Raw genomic sequence first — 21213 nt, 5'->3', positions numbered from 1 at the left:
GACCACACTTTGGGTATGTTGTAATAGCAGAGTCAGACAACTCATGTCCATTGCTGAACCCTTCTCTATAGATGACCTGCCTTCTGAATGAACTGGTGGTATAGTCAAATATTCAGAATATTCAAACTTGAAGTTTCTAAAGTGCTTGTAAACTAAGCCGTCTTGAAATAAATAATTTTTAATTTTTTTTCATTTTTAACTATGTTTTTTGAATTATGGTTGCCATGGTGTTAAGTAACTTGACCGGGGATTTCTCATATTTTAAAGGGGGAAATATAAAAAAAATAAGAAACCTCTGAAAATTGAGTTATTTGCCTTACCTATAGTAGGTGCACAGACCGACAATCAGTTTGATAACAGGTCTAAGAGCCACGTCTCCGTATTGTTCCCCACTTCGCAGTTCTCGTAGTCACCTACTAAGGCGTGAGCAGGAGCGCCGGTCGATGTGTTATACAGTGTGCCCTCCGCGTGTTGCAGGGCGGCGCGTCGTTCCTGTGGAGCGCGCTGTGGCTGACGGGCGGCGCGGCGGCGCTGCTGGCGCGCGTGGGGCCCGCCGACCGCCCGCCCGCGCAGCTGCTGTTCGCGGCCGCGGTGAGTGACGCCTTGCCTCGGCTCACTGGCCCCACCGTACTGCTGAATCATTGTGTATTGATGTCTATCTCGCAGATGCTGACTGATAGCGACCGGGACGGGTGTACACACAGTTGTACAGCAGCATCAGCATTGGATCATTATTCATTTTTAAACAACCTCCACCATTTGGTAGAATGTTTAGAAGCGGATGTGAGACAAATATAATAGTGTAGCAGCGGGATCAACCATTGGATACACTACACAAGCAGTGTCAGCACTACAGAAACCTATTACATATTTAATTATTAACGTCTGTGAGTGGTTGCTGAGCAATGGGATTTTGATGTAATTACCCACGTGTAACACCTGCATCGTATTAAGAATTTGATCATGCATATTATACCGGTGATGAGTTTAGATGTGTGCAGTGCAATATAGTACAGCCCGCTCCGTCACTCGTGAGAGGTTCGGAACTTTCCTACGAGGCCAACGTTATAGTGATCTAAAAACAGAACATATTGTACATAAGTACATGTAGTGTCGTGACTGTTGCAGATGCTGGGGCTGTGCGGCGCGGCGCTGGCGCTGGCGGGCTGCGCGCTGGCGGTGCGCGCGGCGCTGGCGGGCCCGGCGCGCGCGCCGCCCGACCGCGCCTACCGCGCGCTGCCCACCGCGCCGCCCGCGCCCGCCGCCGACCGCGCCTTATAGTGACCGCCCGTCGCCAGCACCGACTTCTGAAGTGTGCCCCGCGCCGGCGCCGCACGAGCCGCTCGTACGGACGGTCGCCCCGTGGGAAGTCGCTGCCGAAGTGTAACTCATTCCATGAACATTACGGAGCAACGCACCGGAGCCCTGCGCCGTGGGGCGCCCGTGTGGCGCGTGTCTCTGTTCGTCAGGGGTGCTGCGAGTGTCACCTCTGCCTCTGCGCTGTGAATGTTATTGACGCGATTCGGCGGTGGTTCTGCTGTACGCAAAGGTCGATTTGCCAAAACGGAATTGTCGAAGGCCCCGCGCGCCGCGCGCCGAGGGTCGCGTGCCGCCTCACTTGGACTCTCAAACGAACCAATCGTGGAAACTTTTTTAAAAACCAATTTCGATGGAACCCCAATTTTTGTACCTCCCTGAAATTTTGATTGAAATGTATTTTTTACGTGTGTCGCTTCGTAAACATCGCGCGCGCGTCGCGACGCGGGCCTGCGGCGCGCGCCGAACACTGACGGCGTCAGAGCGTCAGCGTCAGTGGAGCCGTCTATCAGGCGCTGGCGCATTTCTTATATTTAACTACCGTCGTTAAAAGAAATGAAAATGCGTTGTTCGCGATTCGTGTGTATAGTGCTGCGGCGTGCGTCGACGACGTGTATCGTGACGAGAGCGATACGTTGTTGCAGCGGAGCGCTCCTCAACGTCTTCGACGTACACCGAGCGTGCCGTGCGGTTTCGTTTGTTGTGCGCTGTACGATAACGTGGCGGCGGCAGCAGGACGCCAGTGTCCGCGCAGCGATGGTTGCGACTGAAGTCGAACAGCGTCCCCGCGGCGAGTGCGCCGGGGCTGGGAGCCTGCGTTTACTGTTAAAAGTGCATTCAAAGAGTAAATCGTTTGTGTGAAACACAATGTTACACTACACCCGAATTTGATTCTTTTGATTTTAGGAGTAAAACAGGCGGATCTTGTAAAACGAGAAGTCTTCTAAAGCGAGAATGCGTGCGTGCGTGCTGAGTGTTAGCGTGCCGATAGACTGCGGCGAGATACATCCTCGAGCAAGTCAGCGATCAGTGCTGTGTGAGCGCTCCGCCCGTGTGCGGCAGCGGTCGTGTCGGGCGTCGGGGCGCGGTCGGAGGTCGTCGGAGTTGTCTATACTGCCATTAGAGTTCGCCTCGATTCACGTCCATTTTGTTAATTTGTTCTATTCTATTGTATTCTAGTCTACTGATCGGCGGCGGCGGTCGAGCGGAACCGGGCAGTACGCAGTGCGCGCGTCGTGATGTTCTGAGTGCCTACTGCTGTGACGATCGCGTAACCATAAACGCGAATTTTTAAGGAATTGAAACGGTTGTGCAGTAGTGCTACTAGATGGCACCGTTTCAATTACGGTTACGCGATCATCGCAGTATGGAAACATTGAAAACCTCCCACTAGGCACTGATGAACTGAAGCTGTTTGAAACGGTCGTTCGAGTGTCAGTTTAAATGAACGAAGCCGTCAGTTGCGGCGCCCGCCCGCCGCTCGCACGTATAGATGTTATGATTTCCGAAGTCTGATTTTGATGCTAGTCCATTTAGTGTATAAGTTGTAAGTTTATTTATCGTAAGCGATCGTATCGAGTTCGAGCAACATTCCTCTGTAGTTTTTGCACAAAATTAGGTTACTGCGTGTCGACGTCTCTCTCGCACGGGACCGCCGACCCGCGCCGTCTCGCTCGCTCGTCGGTCGGACCGACCCGAGTCGGCGCGGCGGGCGGGGTCCGCGCGACGTCCGCGGGCCCCGAAGTGTTACCACTGTATACAAGTAATGTACATTATACAAATATATGTGAAGGGTAATTTTTACATGCTAATGAGTGTTTCCTGTAAAACTGAAATAGATTATCGACGTGGTCGCTAGCCGCGAGCTCGTTCTGGGGACGCCGCCGACAAATTGTCGTGGGTCGAACCTACCGACGGTTGTCTATTTCAGTGTTAAGTGAACAAAGGTACAATCTATTTAACTCGACAACGGCAGTCGGCCGTTTCGATATTCGACATCGCATTCTGTCGCCATTTTGTACAATGTCGGAACCCGGAATGTCGCGACTGTCGGTGTCGAGTCACGTGGACGTACGTATCGCCGTAATGGTTCTGTAGACGAAACGATTATTGTATTACATTTTATTATATATGCTTATGCTATTCTGTATATCGAGACTGGGTTTTTTTAAGTCAAAGTTTGCTTGTTTGGTTTGAAGGTAACGAGTTTTATTGGGTACTCTCTGGCTGGTTAGCTTTATATTGTCAGTTTTGAGAGTTTATTGTTTCGTCAAGTTCACAGGTTGGGTCGTGAACTGTAGTCCACTCCACACAGCGAGAGCACGGCACGGGCGCCCGTCGATAGCGAGCTTTTGGAGAAGAGGGGAAGGCTTACTACAGTCTTCCCTCTTCTCCAAAAGCCTCTAAAAGCCTGCCTACAGGCTGTCTGACAAATGTGACGCATTATATTTGTTTTTAAAAAATCATTTATAGACACAAATAATTGATTATATTAGTTTCTAAACTACATTGAGAACAAATAATAAAGTACTTAATTTTTAATAATATAATGCCACATTTAGGAAAAATATAAAAGTAATAAATCAAGTCAACTTCTTCGGAATCAAAAATTTAGTGTCAATCGGAAAAACTCTGATTCCAGAGAGAGCTCTCTGTAGAGTGGATTGCAGTCGTTGGTAGTGTTCAGTCATATTACGTGTAAAGGAATTGACGCCGCGAGAACTGGCCGTCTAGGAATGGCGTTTTGTGTAGGGATCGCACATCGCACGCGCAGCATTCACGAACATACGGCGCTGTTCACTGGCGCCCGTCTTTGTGTTGCATGCTGTGATGTGCGATTAGCATAAGTTTTTATTATTGCCACGTTTGACCCTTCCCTTCTGACCTCGCATTCGGATATTATAATTGAAGTGCTCACGGACCCTCCCCCCGCCCTACAACCCCCGCCGGACCTTCACACGTCACAGCTACTTAGAAGACGTCCGCTCCCGCACTTATGCATAATATGTATAGCATACAGTGTACCTAATCAATTGTATTTTCGGGAAAAACATATATTTTCTTAACACTGCAAGACAATGCAGGCTACAAACGAGGTATATGAGAATGCTGAAACTAAAACTCGAGGTATTAAAATCCATGACGTTTGAGACGATCAGTTTTGTTTGAGAACAAATTTCATAAGTTACTGTGATGCGTGTGGGTACCCTCTTGATGATTTAGGTCCGGGCTACACTGGACGCTACACTATGCGCGATCTGTGGACATACTCGTCCCTAACATGCGATGTACATACGAGTACATCACAAAATGTAAAGACTCGGTGACGTGAAGTGATGGTTGTCGCTGGGGAGTGCCGCAGTCCCGCCGCAGTGTAGCCCGGCCCTTAGGTTTGACTTAACAAAATTCACATCAGTGTATTATGTATAGCGAATAGCGATCCAGTGCGTCACGCGCACGCGCTACCGCCAGCAGCGCCTGACGACCGTCCCGTGCGGCGGCGCGGCGCTGACTTAGGCTGGTGTTAGAGTCAGGCTGACCGGACGCTGACCGTCGGCGCTGACAGCTACGCGTTATTCTGAAACGCTCCCTAGGAGTTCATACATTGTGTCTGTCAGCGCCGACGGTCAGCGTCTTGTCAGCGTGACTGTAAAACCAGCCTGAGTGCCGAGTGTCGCTCGCGCGAGTGTCGCACTGCCGCCGGTAATGTGCCGCTTGTATTGGATCAAATAGTTTGCGTGCCGCAGTGTGTAACACGTTCGTGCCGCTCGTCGCACGCGCGCTGCGCTACACTGACACCAGCTCTGTAGTCCAGCCGTTGGCAGAATGCGTTTCTGACAGCTCGTAATACAAACGACAAAGTAATCTTGAAGGGGCGTTTATAAAAATATATTTATTGTTCATTTGCTCTATTATAAAAAATATATGTAACTATTAAAACTACTTATGTCAAGTCATGGAAATTATCATTTTACTATAATGTTATGAAATCAATATATTTTAAAAAACCGTACTACACTGTTACAAGGAGTGTATCCAATGAACACGGGGATATTCTTCCCGCCCACTCTCTCTCTCTCTGCACCCCGCCCACTGGGACTCTTCCACTTCCCTGAGTGTGGGTGGGATCAACGAACTGACGTATCCCACTGTCTCGCCTTCGAACAAAAAAGACTTAAATTTTTGTCGTCACAAATAGATTAAACACAATTTTCGACTTTATAGTTTTGACGTTAAGTCTATTTTATAATACATACGTCTCGGTTACAAAAATGCGAATATCTCATAAGTAAAGTGTGCTTTACACGCACTATTGTATTGTCAGTGTGGTGCAGCGTGTGTGTGCGACTGAATCGGCACAGTTATGATATTATAGTTAGTTGTAAGGGGATTTCAAAATATACCGAATAAGATGTTATAGCATGTAATTTTATACTGTCTATACCCTGTCCGTTACACTAGACTATATTTGACATTTTGTGACAGGCTGTCAACTTCAGCTGTGATTATTTCGCTGATACAAAAGAACGTTCATTTGTTTGTTTTTTTATTGCACAAATGCTTATTCATAGACTTCCTCATACATTGTTACATATTTGTAATAAAAAATAACAACAAAATGAGCAATCATTGCTATAAAGTATGTTGATACAATCTATATCACAATAATGAAATATAATTTAATCTAGTCATCTAACCCAAAAAGTACTCAACCTCGGAACGTGGAGAGTTGGAAGTCTTGTAAAAGTATATTTGGCCCCTAAATCTTAAAATCTAGAGCTACATATCGTCAAAACTTTTTTGCAAATGCTACAGTTTCTACTGAGACTGATTTATATCTATTGTAAAAATTGTGAAACAGAATTGACCCATAAATGTCTTGTTTAATTTATTTATATAATACTCGTAAATGCTGCTGATTTCGCGCTAATTTTTCTCATCAGAAGGTTGTAGTCACTACAAAAAGAAACTTCGAGCTTCAAAAGCTTTTCTAAAGTCATAATCTGTCAATATGTGCAGTGCAACGGTCGGGGTGTACTTATACCAAGTACTTGTGAATCTGTCGTACTCGCGCCGAGCTTAGAGTTGTACCGTCACCCGCTCGCTCCGTGCGCTCCGTGCGCTTCGTGCACTCCGTGCGCTTCGTGCGCTCCTTGCGCTCCGTGCGCTTCGTGCGCTTCGTGCGCTGCGTGAGCTCCGTGCGCACGCTATTTGTTATACTTGCGAATTGTATGTTCAACAGTGTGCGAACTACTATTTGTATAAGTTAGTACAATGTGCAGAGATATTTATAAATGCTACAACACTTGCACCCCATTTGATATTATGATCAAACTATGTATGGTTTATTATTGATACCCTGTGCACCTCTAAGGTGCATCAGTGTTGTGGCCAAAAGGAATTGGATCTAATTACAGCGCAATTTTCTTGAAAAATTTTAAAAATAAAAGATTCTAGCCTGTTCCAAGTTTAATCGCATGCAGTATTAAGTATTATGGTGAAATGTTGTAGCTCTGGATTATCTCTGTTCATAGATGCGTCGGCCGCAGTATGTTTGTATTATTATCCATTTTGTTACGTTTCTATTATACATATCACTGAACGTGTATCTGAGTACCAACGTTCGCGCCGTCCGGTGCATGCGACCGTGTTGTGTGTAGCCGTTGTAAGCGATCCTTTAGCGTGTCTGGGGTATTCGCTACCTCTGGGACTATTGAAGGGTTAAGGTCAACCAGCCGTTTTTATATTGCAACTTTATCGTTCATTGAGTGATACAAAAAATGTTTCGCAGTGTATCTTTTATGTATAACTATTGAATACCAATGATATATTTAAGTTTCCGTTCTCTGAAAGCGTCGGAGTTAGCGAATAGGCCGGCAGATCCCACGTCGACACACACACACACACACACACACACTTGTTATTGTACACGTTTATTGTCTCCGATTGACACACTCGCACCTCATCAGTGAAGTTCTGTGGGCTCTCATTATACTTAACGAATAATAAAATCAGTCAGACGTAAGCTGACGTCACTTTTGATAGCTACGTACAGTTTGTATCACCCACCAACAAATCCATACGAATGTGTCAGATTTCTTTGCTTTTGTTATTACGAGTTTTGTTTGTAACAATGTTAGCTACAAGAAAATCAGACTTGTTCAAAAGGATGTGATCATCGATCCAAACGGATTTTTAATGTTATAGATAAAATCCGTTCGGTGCAATCTATACGATGCGGATCACTTGTATGATTTTCTATACAAAGCATACTAAAATGCATTTGATGCGACGCCTACGGTTTGTACGGATAATCGAGTTAATTTATTGACTTGGGAACATCCCTCGGTGGAAGCTACAAAGCTGGTCTAATGTGGTAAATTAAAGCTCGATAATTTTTTATTAAAAACAATTTGCTTGAATATGTATTTTCCATTGAAGATTATAGTACGTGACGTAGTGACGTGCGAGCCCGCAGAGCCGCAGTGAAGTAGGTGCGAGCGTCAGCTTGGTGCGTACTGCGTACTGGTACGATGACGCGCGGGGTGCGCGGAGCGGTGGGACGGAGTGTAACATTATTATGATCTTGACGATATTTGTGCGAGTTAATTTTAATTTTAAATTTTAATTAATACATATATGGTTTTTATACAACTACGTCTTTTTATTTTAACATTTTCTTTTATTTTTTTAAAAAGGGCGAACTTATAGTGTTTTTATTTTAACACTACGGGACGCCCACGATTTCGTCCGCGTAGAAATCGATGTACTTAGGTAAACTTTTAATCCCTATTTCACCCCCTTCTATTTGTATTTTCGCATGAGTTACGTATAAATTAAAAAAAAATTTCAACCGCTTTTTAACCATTTACGCCATTTAGGAGTAGAATTTTCATTAATGAATGACATCATTTTTAGTACATTTTTGGTTTTGGTAACCTATTCATTTTTACAAATGTAACTTGAAAAATAAAGGATTGCTCCGATTTAATTTTCGCGACTAAAAGTATCCTTCTACGTCTCAAATCGTGCCAAGTTTCATTTAAATTCATTTAGTAAATTTCAGCATAATGTCCGGTCAACATTATATACGGACAGCCAAAAAATAAAAAAATATATATTTTTGGCTTTAGTATCTTCTTCTTCTTCTTAATGTCGCGGCTCTGCAGGTCTTCTTGAGGTCCTGTATCACATTGACCGTTACCGATCTATTGTGATCGCCACTGACTAGATTTCCCCTCCAATACTGGTTGCTGCCAGGTACAGCAGCAGTTTCTTGGCTGGGATGTGTTTCACCTCCTCTGGATCCATTGTGTAATGCCCTAAGTGGAGGTTGCGTTTATGTATTAGAGCTGGGCAATTGCATAAGATGTGCATAGGTGTTTCCTCTGCCTCTAGGCAGAGTCTGCACAGATCTGTGTCCTGGAGTTTAAGATTGAACATGTGTCTATTGAGTCCACAGTGTCCGGTAAGTGCCCGCACTAAGATACATAGGTTTTTCCTACTAAGCGCTAGTAGGTCTGAAGCAGCCTTCTTATTGAAGGATTTTACTAGCGCTTTTGAGTGATTCATTCCTGGAAGTTTTCTCCAGCGAATAAGGGTGTCGTAGTAACAGTAAGTTAACAGGGTGAGTTTGGCTAGGCTTTTAGGTATACCACAGAAGGGTTCAGGTCCTGTCTGTGGTAACCTCGCGCCTAGTTTCGCAAGTTGGTCCGCCTTTTCGTTGCCGACTATTCCTGCATGCCCTGGAACCCAGCGAAGGATAACCTGATTACGGTTGCCCAAGTTATTCAGACATTGCCAGCAGTTTTCAACAAGTCTAGAGGTAATAACCTCCGCGGACAAGGCTGAAAGAGCCGCTTGGCTGTCAGAGTGAATATAAATAGTTCTGTTAACGTAGTTGTTTTGCTGCAAGGCTTCCGCACAATCAATGATGGCGTACACCTCTGCCTGGAAGATGGAGGTATACGTTCCCAGGTTCCGGTGAATTTTCACCCTGGGCTTCTCTCCATAGGTTCCACAGCCTACGTCTTTTCCTGACTTGGAACCATCGGTGTAGCACTTTAGGCTTCCCGCTTTCCAAGTTATTTCATTTTTTAGCCACCTGTCCCGATCGGGTATCTCAACGGTGTAGTTCCTTTGGAAGTAGTAGTTTGGGGTCATAGTGTCTGATGGCATCCCCAGAACTGGAATATCAAGTACTGAGTTTTGTAGGTTCCTCATAACTTGAGAAAGCCAGTTCACCTCTTTCTGGCAGATTACTCTGTACATGCCCTCTCTTGCCTCCTTTTCCAAGTAGAGAAACAGGGGCGGGAGGTTAAGTAGTGCATCAAGAGCTGCTCCAGGTGAGGTGTTCATGGCTCCGGTTATAAGCAAGCAGGCAGATCTTTGAAGACTGCTAAGCTTACTTTGAGTGTTTTTCTGCATCGTTTTCCTGCACCAAACTGTTGAGGCGTAAGATACAATCGGCCTCACCACAGCTGTATAGAGCCAGAGGGTTATTTTAGGTTTCAGCCCCCATCGTGCTCCTGCCAGTCGACTGCAGATACCGAGGGCTGTTTTCGCCCTCTTTAGTGTACCATCCACGTGAGAGTTCCAAGTAAGTTTCTGGTCTAAGGTAATACCCAGGTACTTAGCCTCGCACGAGAACGGAATGTGTTTTCCATTCAAAATAGGCGGCTCGAGTTTTTCGAGTTTATGCTTATTGGTGAATGGGACAATAACTGTTTTATCTGCATTAACAGATAAGTCATTCTCTTTGCACCATCTTTCAATGGTGTTTAGTGCTTTCTGTATGAGGTACGAAATAGTACTTTGGCAGTTTCCTCTCACAATGATTACCAGGTCATCCGCGTATCCCTGGGTATCTATGCGGAGTTCAGCCATCTTATACAGCAGGTGATCGACTGCAAGGGTCCATAGCAGGGGTGACAAGACCCCGCCTTGCGGGCATCCCCTTGTCGTAAGCACTTCAGTCGAGATGTCGTTTAGCTTAAATCTGGCTATTCTGTTTGAGAGCATCGCTTCGACCCAGCGAACAGTGGTTGGGTCAGCCAGTTTGCTGGTTAGACCATTCACCAATGTTCGGATGGGAGTGTTATCGAAAGCTCCCTCAATGTCTAGAAACGCCGCGAGGGCGATTTCTTTGTCTTCCAGTGCCTTTTCGATTTTATCAACCAGGCTTAGCAGGGCGGTTTCTGTGGAGCGTCCTCTGCAATAGGCATGCTGGGTTACATGGATGGGTCTCTCAATGAGAATCCCATCCCTAATATACCTATCCAGTACCTTCTCCATTGTTTTTAGTAAAAATGAAGAGAGACTTATGGGTCTAAAGGCTTTAGGCATGGCGTAGTCCTTTTTTCCCACTTTAGGTATGAATATGACCCTTACTTTGGTCCAATTTTCTGGAATATATCCCCAGGCAAAGCTCGCCCTGAAGATTTTGACCAGATGTGGGATTAGCAGGGTTGCACCTCTTTGTAATAAAAGAGGTGTTATTCCATCATTTTTTTTGGCTTTAGTATCGGTTATGTAATGAAATTTTTAAAATATCTTCAATGTACATGACAGTTTTTTAAATTGTATATAAATTAAGAGTATACTAATAGTAAAGCAATTTTGTAAAAGGAACAGGGTATCTGCGATTATTTCGGAGCTACAGGGATTTAAAGAGTCAGATTTGCGGCGCTGCCGCGGATCCCTGAAAAACGCCCCATACAAAATGGCTCGAAAAAATGACGTCATAGGCAATGTAATGATCGTTAGATTTGTATGCGCGTTCAAACAAAATTACTAATATCTTTGTTATTTGTGCGTTTATCTTTATAGTTCACATATTAAAAAATGTCACATTTAATGTAAGGAAGCTAAAACTGTATGAATTTTCATCTAATTACGATAAAAAAATTTTAGTAGTTTTTGAAATTTTATAATCTCATTTATTTTGCAAATATCCAGACAATCTTTGCTTTTTATGTATAAATTAGTTAACATCGACCCTATTTACCCGAAGGTATCATAAAAATCAATATATTCAAACCTAGTCATCATCCCCATTAGACCGTTACAGTTTTATTTGGTACAAGTATAGATTGTGCGTGCGACGCGTCTAACGCAACACCTTTTTTTGCTAATCGAAACACGAGCATCACAGAAAAGTTGCCTGTTTGTTAATTTTTAAATGATCTACGTACCTACTTTGCAGAGTTTTAGTTTCAACCCTTCCAGCTGTAGTTTTCCCTACCACGTACAATGTGCTCCGCTCTAGGAGACCACGAAATGACACTGTCGTTTTATTTGCAGACATTGATTGCCACGAAATCATATCGTAGGTATACCAATCATTGACTCCAATGAGCCCTGTGGTAGGAGGGGTCAATGAAAAACGTTTATATTTGCATTTGCTACGTTTTGTCGCCTGAGCCACTCGGTAAAGCCAAAAACCGACGGCAGTTGAGATAAAATCCGTTTAATTGTATTGAATACGATTACCGTGTCGTGTTTATCTGTTGATCCGATTGATTGCGCTATTGTACGTAATTGGTTTGATATCGTTTGAATCGGCGCTGATTAAGCTAATTGTGTTCGTCCGTGATTGAGTTCGATATGGATTAAATATCTCTTTTTCCGACAGAAAAATTCACTATTTCCGTATCATATGTGCAAAAGCCGTGTCAGGGATTTTTAATAATATGGGTCATGTATATTATTTTTCAATTAAAACCCATTCTTAGTAGATATTGCTAATCTTAATAACAAGGATTATTGGTACAATATCGATGCTTTAAAATTATACCTAATTGTGTAAAAAAGCAAGCATCAACACAATTTTTTGTACGTCTGAAAATAGGTAAACATAATATAATTAAAACGCATCATTGCGTTTTTCTGCTCGTCACCTAGCTACGTCTGTCTATACGTATGTACCTAATAAATATTTTTTGACTGAGTGTCCGGACTCCGGTGAGTGACCAACTTTAGTGGTGTAGTGCAGTGTTGGTAGCATGGCTGCCGCCGCGCACGCCGAGGCTGCAGCAGATGGCGCGGTGCTGCGGCAGTACTACAGCGAGAGGAACTTCTTCACGTCTGTGGAGGGTGCGCTCAAAGTGCTTTCGATAGTAAGTATACGGATTACATAGAAATAATAACTTGCATTATGATGTTTCAAAACTTTCTTTAAAAGAATTGTTCGTAGGTAGCGTGCACGGCGTCGTCGGTGCTGTGGCTGGTGGGCGGCGGCTGCGCGGGCGGCGTGCGCGGCGCGGGCGGCGCGGCGGCCGCGTGCGCCGCGCTGCAGGCGCTGCTGTGCGCGGCGCACGCACTGCTGCTGCCCGCGCACCCGCTGGCGTGCTTCTACACTGTGAGTACCGTAGGCATTTCATACGACGAACTTAAACTTGTATACCTAAGCACAGACTACAACGACCGCCTCGCGCAGGACACGGCGCTGTCGACGGCGCTGGGCGCGTGGCTGCTGACGGCGGGCGCGCTCGCGCTCGTGTGCTGCGACGCGCGGCGCGCTCTCGACTACGTGCACGCAGTATGTGCCCTCTGCTACTGCCCATCATACGCATTCATTTCATACTTACGGACAAGTTCCTTATGTCCTGTGAAGTGATAATATGTATGTGGTATAATAAAAGCTTTGTTCCAGCCGCTAGCGCTGGTGAGCGCCGCTGTGACGCTGAGCGGCGCGGTGGTGACGTACGCGGCGGTGCGCCGGCGCGGGGAGCGCGCGCGCCGCCACCCGCCGGCGCCCGGCACTCGCGCCGAGCTAGACGTTTGACTCGCGCCGAGCTAGACGTGTATGGAACATTACAGCCGCGTCAGAATTAAATGAAGCTCATGATTACCGACCTATTTTAACGGGCTACTACATGGCTAGGCTTTATGGCAGAGGGCCTCTGGACCCATTTTGTTGCTTTATTCTGGAATAGCAGCATAGTGATAATGCTGTTGATTTTCGTAACGATCACTATCAGACGTTTATGATAATGAGCAGGATAGTCTGCTTTACCTACGAGCTGACCGAGACACGGAGAGTAACATAACCCAGCCCGTACACGTACTTTGTTGGAGAAAGAATAATCTTTATTTTTGGATGGCACAATAGATTTTGTAATTCCTCACCTTCTCCTTCAATGGGAGAAAATCGTTGGTCACACTGAATCTCAACCAGAGGGTGCGTCGGTTTAGACTACTGGATGGGTACATCGCTGGTTACCTATGTGATATTATGTAGGTATACTTATCATCGCACTGCAGGACCTCGGACAGGTTTCCATCCCTAAGTCATTGACATCCCTAGAACTCACACGAAGCGATTTGCTTCATTTATCTTATGGCTAGGGTATGGAACTCTCTCCCGAAGTCTGCGTTCCCTAATTCTTACAACCTTGGATGAGAGTGAGTAGGCATCTTCTAAACATGTGCGTTCTGCCGTAGAACACATCTACACTTACTGTGTGGTGAGATTGTGGTCAAGCGCGAGCATATTCTATAGAAAAAAATGTTTAAAATTCCATGTTAATCAAACAAATTTTGTATAAAAAGTCTTATAATTTAGTCTTATATCGACATATAACAAGTAATTGATATAATACATAACGTGTTACGCCCACTAAACGCACAGTTGTACTGTATTCGAGTTATGTTACACTTGTACAAATACCGACACCATACAATCGTACACAAGTAGGTACACAATCCCAATGTTCAGTTGCTAAGAAGCAAATTGTCGAGTCCAGTCATATTGTAGCATATTGTATGATCCATAGAAAGAATACACATACAGAATCTGAATATTTTTTTTAAATTGTTGTTCAATGGTTACTCAATCTACTGGTACATTTACTTGGATTGAACTAAACTTTGTAAACAATATAAAATATATATATATTATAGGTATAGACTAAACTTTAAAGTGTCATTGTCTGCAGTAGGTAATTCTCTTTCAAGTCTCAACTTTCTATGGTTAGACATATGAATTTGTAATTGTTAAACTAAAGTAAATATTAACATAATAAATATATTATAGTAGGTATACAATAGGTAAGTAGTTTTCTGTTCTACCTCTATTTCTTTATGGTTAAATTATTTGAACACATTTACACATTCTACATATTTTTCACAATTACAATTTTGCCAAAAGGATAGTTTGCATGGGTTTTTAATCAAACAATTAGGTACAAAATTGATGGTTATTTTACATTGTTTTCATTAATATGAAACAAGTATATTCTCTTACACTGAGATGTAGATATACATATGTATAACTAATGCACATTAACTTGACACCTGGCTACCAAACAGTACAAACATCATTTACGCCAGGTGTCAAGTTAATATGCACAAGCTGTATATTTGCTGTACTACATCAGATATGAGACATCTGTTTTAGGTAACTAGGTGGCTATATAATGTGTTTACCTATAATTTATGCAAACAATGAATGACTAAGGAATGGTAACTGCAAATTCTACTGCACTACAAGAAAATACTTTACAATACTGAATAATAACAAGTGATCAGGCTGAGTCACCTGCTGTGTCTCACACACACACACACTTGTGTAGTGTTGCCTTCCCTGCCGGCTTCAAGATGTGTACCACAACATGTCTCTACAAAAAGTGGTGCAATCAAAAATATTGCTCTCTCTTTTGTTACATTGAGAAGGAAGAGAGAGAAATATTATTTCTTGGCCACTATTGGTACACAAAAGAGGAAAAGATAATTTCCTCCTCACAAGCTATGTTGAGGCGTGCTAGTAGGTACATGTGTGTATAACATCATAAACAGTCAAAAGTAAGAATAGATATTTTAATGTTTCAAATATTTGTGTTGCAATTATAAACTGATATTTAATATACTCAAGAGACACAATTATCTGCCCACTTTAATATACTTGTGTCATATTAAAGTGGGTGGATAATTGTGCCTCTAAGTATATATTCCTCCTCACATTAGGTAGACTGAACATGCTATTTTCAAGAACTTAAAATTCCAATTAAAAATTATTTTAATCTGAAGTTTAAGTAGTCCATTAATTCATCATCCATAACAACTCATATTCAGCTCACTGTTGAACATCCGAGCCCATTGAATGAGGGAGGCTTTACACAATAGTATGTGAGAGATACTGCAGGGCACAGCTAGTGTATATATTTTAACTTAAAAATATAAAAACAGTTAAGGACCAGAGCCCAAATCATTTGTCATTAGCATTTTACAATAAATGCTCATGTCTTTTAAATATTTTACAAACTTTCTATTCATAAAAAGTCTTAAACAATATAGAATCAACTTGTAAAAGTAACATAAAATAAATCTATAATTTTAACATATCTATGTATACCAACAGATCTTAGCACTGTCCAAAATAGTCTGAGTACAATTTATTGCATTATTCATTTACTCAACAAATAACTGTTTGTGCTAATTTACACTTGGTTGATCATTTAGGTTTAAATATATGACACGCCATTGTAGGAGTGTGTGAACAGTATTCTATGTAAAGATTCTTAATGTCAATATTTCGATTCAGTTGCATGGACTGTGGTCATAACAGGACTGAAATTTGCGGAATCTTGTTGTTTTATTGTGCTATGTACCCATTTAAATAATATTCATAAGATGGCTCAGTTTAATACCATTTGGCACACAGATAAAGCTTGGGTTTTTGCCTTGATGCCCACAAATATATTGTGTAACCGTTGTAGTAGCGATCGGTTGTACATGTTACAAATGGATACATCAAGTAGTCCCTACTTGATGTATCAGACAAGTTACACAATATGGAGGCACAGCGAACACTAGCTACACTCGTCACACGTCCGGAAGTATTGCTGCACAGACTCTATCACACTTTCAGCCTTGGGTTTAGCCGCCACTCCTGCTATCTCCACCCCAAGGTTTTCAATCTTGTGAGCAGTGGAGTTGCCGATAGCGAAATGTGGCACACTTGAAAGTTTGTTGTTAAACGTTTGGAGCTGACGATATACATACTCACAACCGGACGGACTGAAGAAAACGAGACAGCTCGGGTTGGCTGTGTCGTTCAGTTCTTGCAGACTTGTCCTGAGCTTCTCATTCTCTTTAGTTTCATACACTGTGATGGCGTCTACCGATATCTGTTTGGACTGTAAGATGTTTGGTAAGATTTCTGACCTTAAATTGCCACACGGAAACAGAAACTTCGACCCTTCGCTGTTCTCGCTGGCTATGAGAGTGGCCAAGTTCTCGGCGTTGCCCGCGCCGCCGCCGAGCGCCTCGAGCCCGAGCGAGAGCTTGATCTTGTGCGCGCTCGCCTCGCCGACCGTGTACACCCTCTTGGTGTTCCACAGCACGAACTTGGAGGGCGCCCAGCACCTGGCCACCGCCTCCACCGCGCGCGGGCTGGTGAGCACGGCGCCGCCGTAGCTGGCGTCCTGCAGCCGCTCGCCGAGCGCCGGCAGGTTCAAGTACTCGAACTGCAGCGGCTCCACGAAGATGGCCTCGTAGTTGTGCTTCCGGAAGGCCGCCTCGTAGTCCTCGGACGCGCTTTTGAACAACACTACTTTCTTCATGGTTTATGATTCCACACCGGAGTGAACATAAATTGCGCGTTCTTTGTTTCACTGCCCGTTAATACATAGTAATGTTGACCCTGAAACGAGAAGCTGGTGAGAATACCGAGCCGAGCTGTGGAATTTTTACGAGTTACGACTTAAAAGTTTTGCGGAACTAGCGGCGCGCGTACTATTATAATATGTAAATTAGAAAAACTAGATTAGCGTTTGGATCGGCAATATTGTAGTTGGTTAATTTGCATAATAGTAAGGATAAAACTTACGTTTTCTTATTTAAATTGAAAAACATAAATACAAGAACTTTTATTTTGTACAAAATGACAGTTGACACTTGACAATTGACATTTGACAAACGACAACGGATATTTGACATTGACGTTACTTCAATAACAGACAGTGTTGCCATAGCTTATTTTCATAGTTCCCCATAATTCAGAGTAAATTCACTAAATTGGGGAAAAATAAACATTCCACTTCCTTTTCCCAACTTCGAAAAGTTAAGGAAAAAAACCAAGGGAAATACCATGCAAAAAATTGGCAACGCTGTTGACGGACTGACAGTCACAGATTAATAATATAATCTCCAGACAAGTCAGAATTCATGAAATGAAAATATTCTGAGAGGAAAATTTTTATGTCAGTTTAACATCTTAGCTATTTGAAAATCAATCGTCGTATTTTATTTACATTATTACAAAAGTTGTATGCGCTCAGTGCATAACACAGTTCTGTTGCGGGCGAGTTATGTGAAGTCGGTCGGTTCGGCTCTATGGCGCTCAGAGGGTGTTCGCACGGGCTGGTGGTGACAGCGCTGGTGACACTGCTGCTGCTGCCGGCGCAGTACTTCGTCCCCGAGCTGTACGTGGGCCCGGACGAGCCGCCGGAGCCGCGCGCGCCGCCCGCCCCGCCGCCCAGCGCCGCGCGACACTGGCTCTTGGACTTCCCGGTCCTCGATCTTATCGTCACGGTGTTCTTGTTTATATGCGCAGTCATGACGTACCTATTCGATTGGATACAAAGGAAGTTAATGGAAAGAAGAGTTTGGAAGGTAAATCTCTCAGTGTTGCAGTCTTTACGAATCGATTTAGATGCCTACTAAAAGGGTATTTATCACGTTAGAGAAATTAGGTCCCCAATAGTTTAATAAGTACGTACGAGCAGGTATGAATACAAACGTCTAAATCTTTGAATTTGATGCCTGAATGCTGGAAAGCCGTTGGATCCGACCTCTCGCCCGAACCGTGTTGTTTGGAAGTCCTTAAAAAGTAGGAATGCTGTTCTACACGCTGTCATAAGATGCCATTAGCGAGGGGATCTCGGGGAGGGGATCTCGCTACATACTCATTTCTGCGCTCACGAGATATCGCGACGTCTGTAAACAACTTCTAGGGTCCATTGATTTTAACAAATTCTTAGCAGAAGTCTTTGGGGAGCATGTTTAACAGTCAGTATCGGCCTTTGACTTTGACATCTGACATTGGAGTGGTGGATCTAAGCTCAAAATTTCCACTTTATGAAAAGTTTGATGCCATCTTCAGTACGTCCATTACGTCTCAGTCAACTTCATGGTAACGTTGATTGCCCATCAGCTAACCATCCGGCATTTGGATTTGGCGTGTTTCCCAGGCCGCCTTTTTGGCTCCTTACAAGTCTGTGTAGAAGACCGAACCTCGCTTCTACGCGTACGATTCCAAGTAATCGGAGTACGAAGAACACTACAGGATGTGATCCTGTCGACGTCGATAGTGCTATCGCAAGCAGGACTCTCTCGTAGCATTTGTATCACTTGGGGGTAGAAGCCTACCTTTGCTGTTGAGTTTTTAACACCCTCAATACTACTCGCGACGAAACGTTGATTGAAGCGATCATCCTCCAATACACTACTCGACGCTTCGACGAAGTTCTGAAGTAAGCCAAGTAGTACGTATAGCGTGGCACTTCGTGTTTGAACCTCGGATTGCTCCAAGTTCTTTGTCTTGGGCGTAAGCCGACAACGATTGGAAGTTGAACGAGGCGATGTGAGGATTAGGGGTCTAGGATTTCGTCGAAGCGTCGAAACCATTAGTGTATTAATTGAGGTTTAACACGTCAACGGTCTCCATACAACCGCGAGAGAGAGAGAGAGTAGAGTAGGTAACATAGAGCCGCAGCTCGTGTACCACATGCGGCACACCGGACTGTTAACGCGTCAACATGTGCTTCGTCCGCAGCTGAACCAGCACCTGTACGGCTGCGCGGCGCGGCTGCGGGCGTGGGACGCGCGCCAGGAGCAGCTGGAGGCGGCGCTGCGGATGGCGCAGGTGGCCACGTCCGAGTACAACCTGCTGCTGTACCTGCTGCTGCGCCGGCGCCAGCCCCGGCCCGGCTGGGGGGCGGACGACTGCGCGCTGCTGGCCAAGCGACCCCTCGCCTCCGCGCTCTGACCAGAACAATAAAATGTACTTTGGCTCCTGCTTTCGTGTGTTGTTATTTCACACTCGCGGTTCCACCCGCGTAGTTGTCAGTCCCGTGAGAATATGGGGATCAAATATAGCTTACATTGCTCTCTGATAATAGAGCTTTCTATTGGTGAAAGATATTCGTTACATACATACAGATATACAAATCAATACCTTTTTTTTTATTCTTTACAAGTTAGCCCTTGACTACAATCTCACCTGATGGTAAGTGATGATGCAGTCTAAGATGGAAGCGGGCTAACTTGTTAGGAGGGGGATGAAAATCCACACCCCTTTCGGTTTCTACACGACATCGTACCGCAACGCTAAATCGCTTGGCGGTACGTCTTTGCCGGTAGGGTGGTAACTAGCCACGGCCGAAGTCTCCCACCAGCCAGACCTGGACAAATTAAGAAAATCTCAATCTGCCCAGCCGGGGATCGAACCCAGGACCTCCGTTTTGTAAATCCACCGCGCGTACCACTGCGCCACGGGGGCCGTCAAAAAACCTAGCGCTTTCAGTCGTGAATTCGAAGATCACACTAACGAGATATTAAAACATCGTTCAAAACAGAATAGCGCAAAGGAGCACATCACCTTTATTGCGAGCGACGCAATGAGCTTGAGCTACTTCACTTCCTTAGCTTGGGTGTACCTATAGACAGTGAACATAAAATGGCATAGGATAGACATCTACATGTTACAGAATGACTTAGCAGAAGGAGCACGATTACCTACCTAAGAAATCGTTAAGGTAGTTGTAGGTACATAATACTCAGCGATTCCGATTTCATTATTACAGTGTGGTCTTAGTAAAAGAACTAAAGTTGTCTTTAACCTCTTATTATACTTAGATAAGTAGGTATGAGTAGTCCTCCGTGATTCTTGATTTCTTTTGTTTATACTCTGAGTGTAAGGAAGATTTAAATAACAATGAACCAAGTCGGTAGTCCACATCGTGACGTCATTATTAATGTAATATAGTGGATTACACATTCAAAATACTAAAACCTTTGGCTTTGAGCATTTCGACCTCAAATGAGTAAATTTTAGATTTTGTGAATATTGTTTCAGCAATTTATTAGGGATTTTGCTTTTGTATTCACCGCGCCGCAACACAAAGCCGACATTAGTTAGTGCCGTCATTTGTTGTGTATTTACGGTCTATTTCATTGCGATTTGGTTTTTAGTGGGTCCACCTACGGCATTAATAATAATGAGCTCCATGTTAATATCGCTATCTACCGTTTCAGGCGTTGAAATAGGTATTTACAATATTTATTTAGCTTAAAATGTGTTTGTGTTTGCGGTTTAGTTGCTACAGTACTACCCATCCAATGTTCTAGAAGCAAGTAATTTTATAAATACGTAATTAATATGTAATGGAATGTCCGGAACTGTAGGATATTTACACTTAAAACACGCCGATATATTCGGATAGAGACAATGTACCTACCGTGTCAGCTTTCAAACGTTGGCAAAGACAGACAGACGCGTGAAACTTATAAAACCCCTCTTTTATAGGTAATGCTCTACAATTGTCTATGTGGAGGACATAGATCGTTGGCCCACGAACATAGCAATGCAATGCTTCCATTCCATCAGCGTAGGTCGATCGTTGCTATTCAATATTCAGGTTGCGCCGACGTAGGTGCCGTAGGTACAGACCAAACCATAATTTTAGAAATCAAATCAAATAAAAAATCATTTATTTCAAGTAGGCTCAGTTTACAAGCACTTTTGACACGTCAGTTGACTATTTGTAAAGATTCTACCACCGGTTCGGAAGGCAGGTTCTGCTGAGAAAAACCGGCAAGAAACTCAACAGTTGCTCTTTTTAAAAAATCATACAGTATTATAATTTACAATAAGAATAAATAAGAACTCTTCAG

General features: G+C 43.8%; 2 protein-coding genes across 2 annotated transcripts; one reads left to right on the top strand and one right to left on the bottom strand.

Annotated features, from left to right (window-relative positions):
* Positions 1-13855: 13855 nt before the first annotated feature.
* LOC112046120 (uroporphyrinogen-III synthase) lies at positions 13856-17224 on the bottom strand. Its single transcript, XM_024082620.2, has 2 exons — positions 17147-17224; positions 13856-16960 (listed from the first exon to the last, which is right to left on the bottom strand). Exon 2 carries the CDS (start codon positions 16878-16880, stop codon positions 16128-16130), a length of 753 nt encoding a protein of 250 aa, XP_023938388.1. The 5' UTR covers positions 16881-16960; positions 17147-17224; the 3' UTR covers positions 13856-16127.
* A 154-nt stretch (positions 17225-17378) lies between these two features.
* On the top strand, positions 17379-19355 carry LOC112046121 (uncharacterized). The gene is made up of 2 exons (XM_024082621.2): positions 17379-17931; positions 19094-19355. The coding sequence occupies exons 1-2, from the start codon at positions 17653-17655 to the stop codon at positions 19304-19306; spliced, it is 492 nt and encodes a 163-aa protein (XP_023938389.1). The 5' UTR covers positions 17379-17652; the 3' UTR covers positions 19307-19355.
* Positions 19356-21213: the final 1858 nt, after the last annotated feature.

Source organism: Bicyclus anynana, chromosome 20 (assembly GCF_947172395.1).
Source record: "Bicyclus anynana chromosome 20, ilBicAnyn1.1, whole genome shotgun sequence".
NCBI classification, from domain to species: domain Eukaryota; kingdom Metazoa; phylum Arthropoda; class Insecta; order Lepidoptera; family Nymphalidae; genus Bicyclus; species Bicyclus anynana.
Note: the sequence above shows the minus strand (reverse complement) of the source record. Positions and strands in the feature narration are given on the sequence as shown.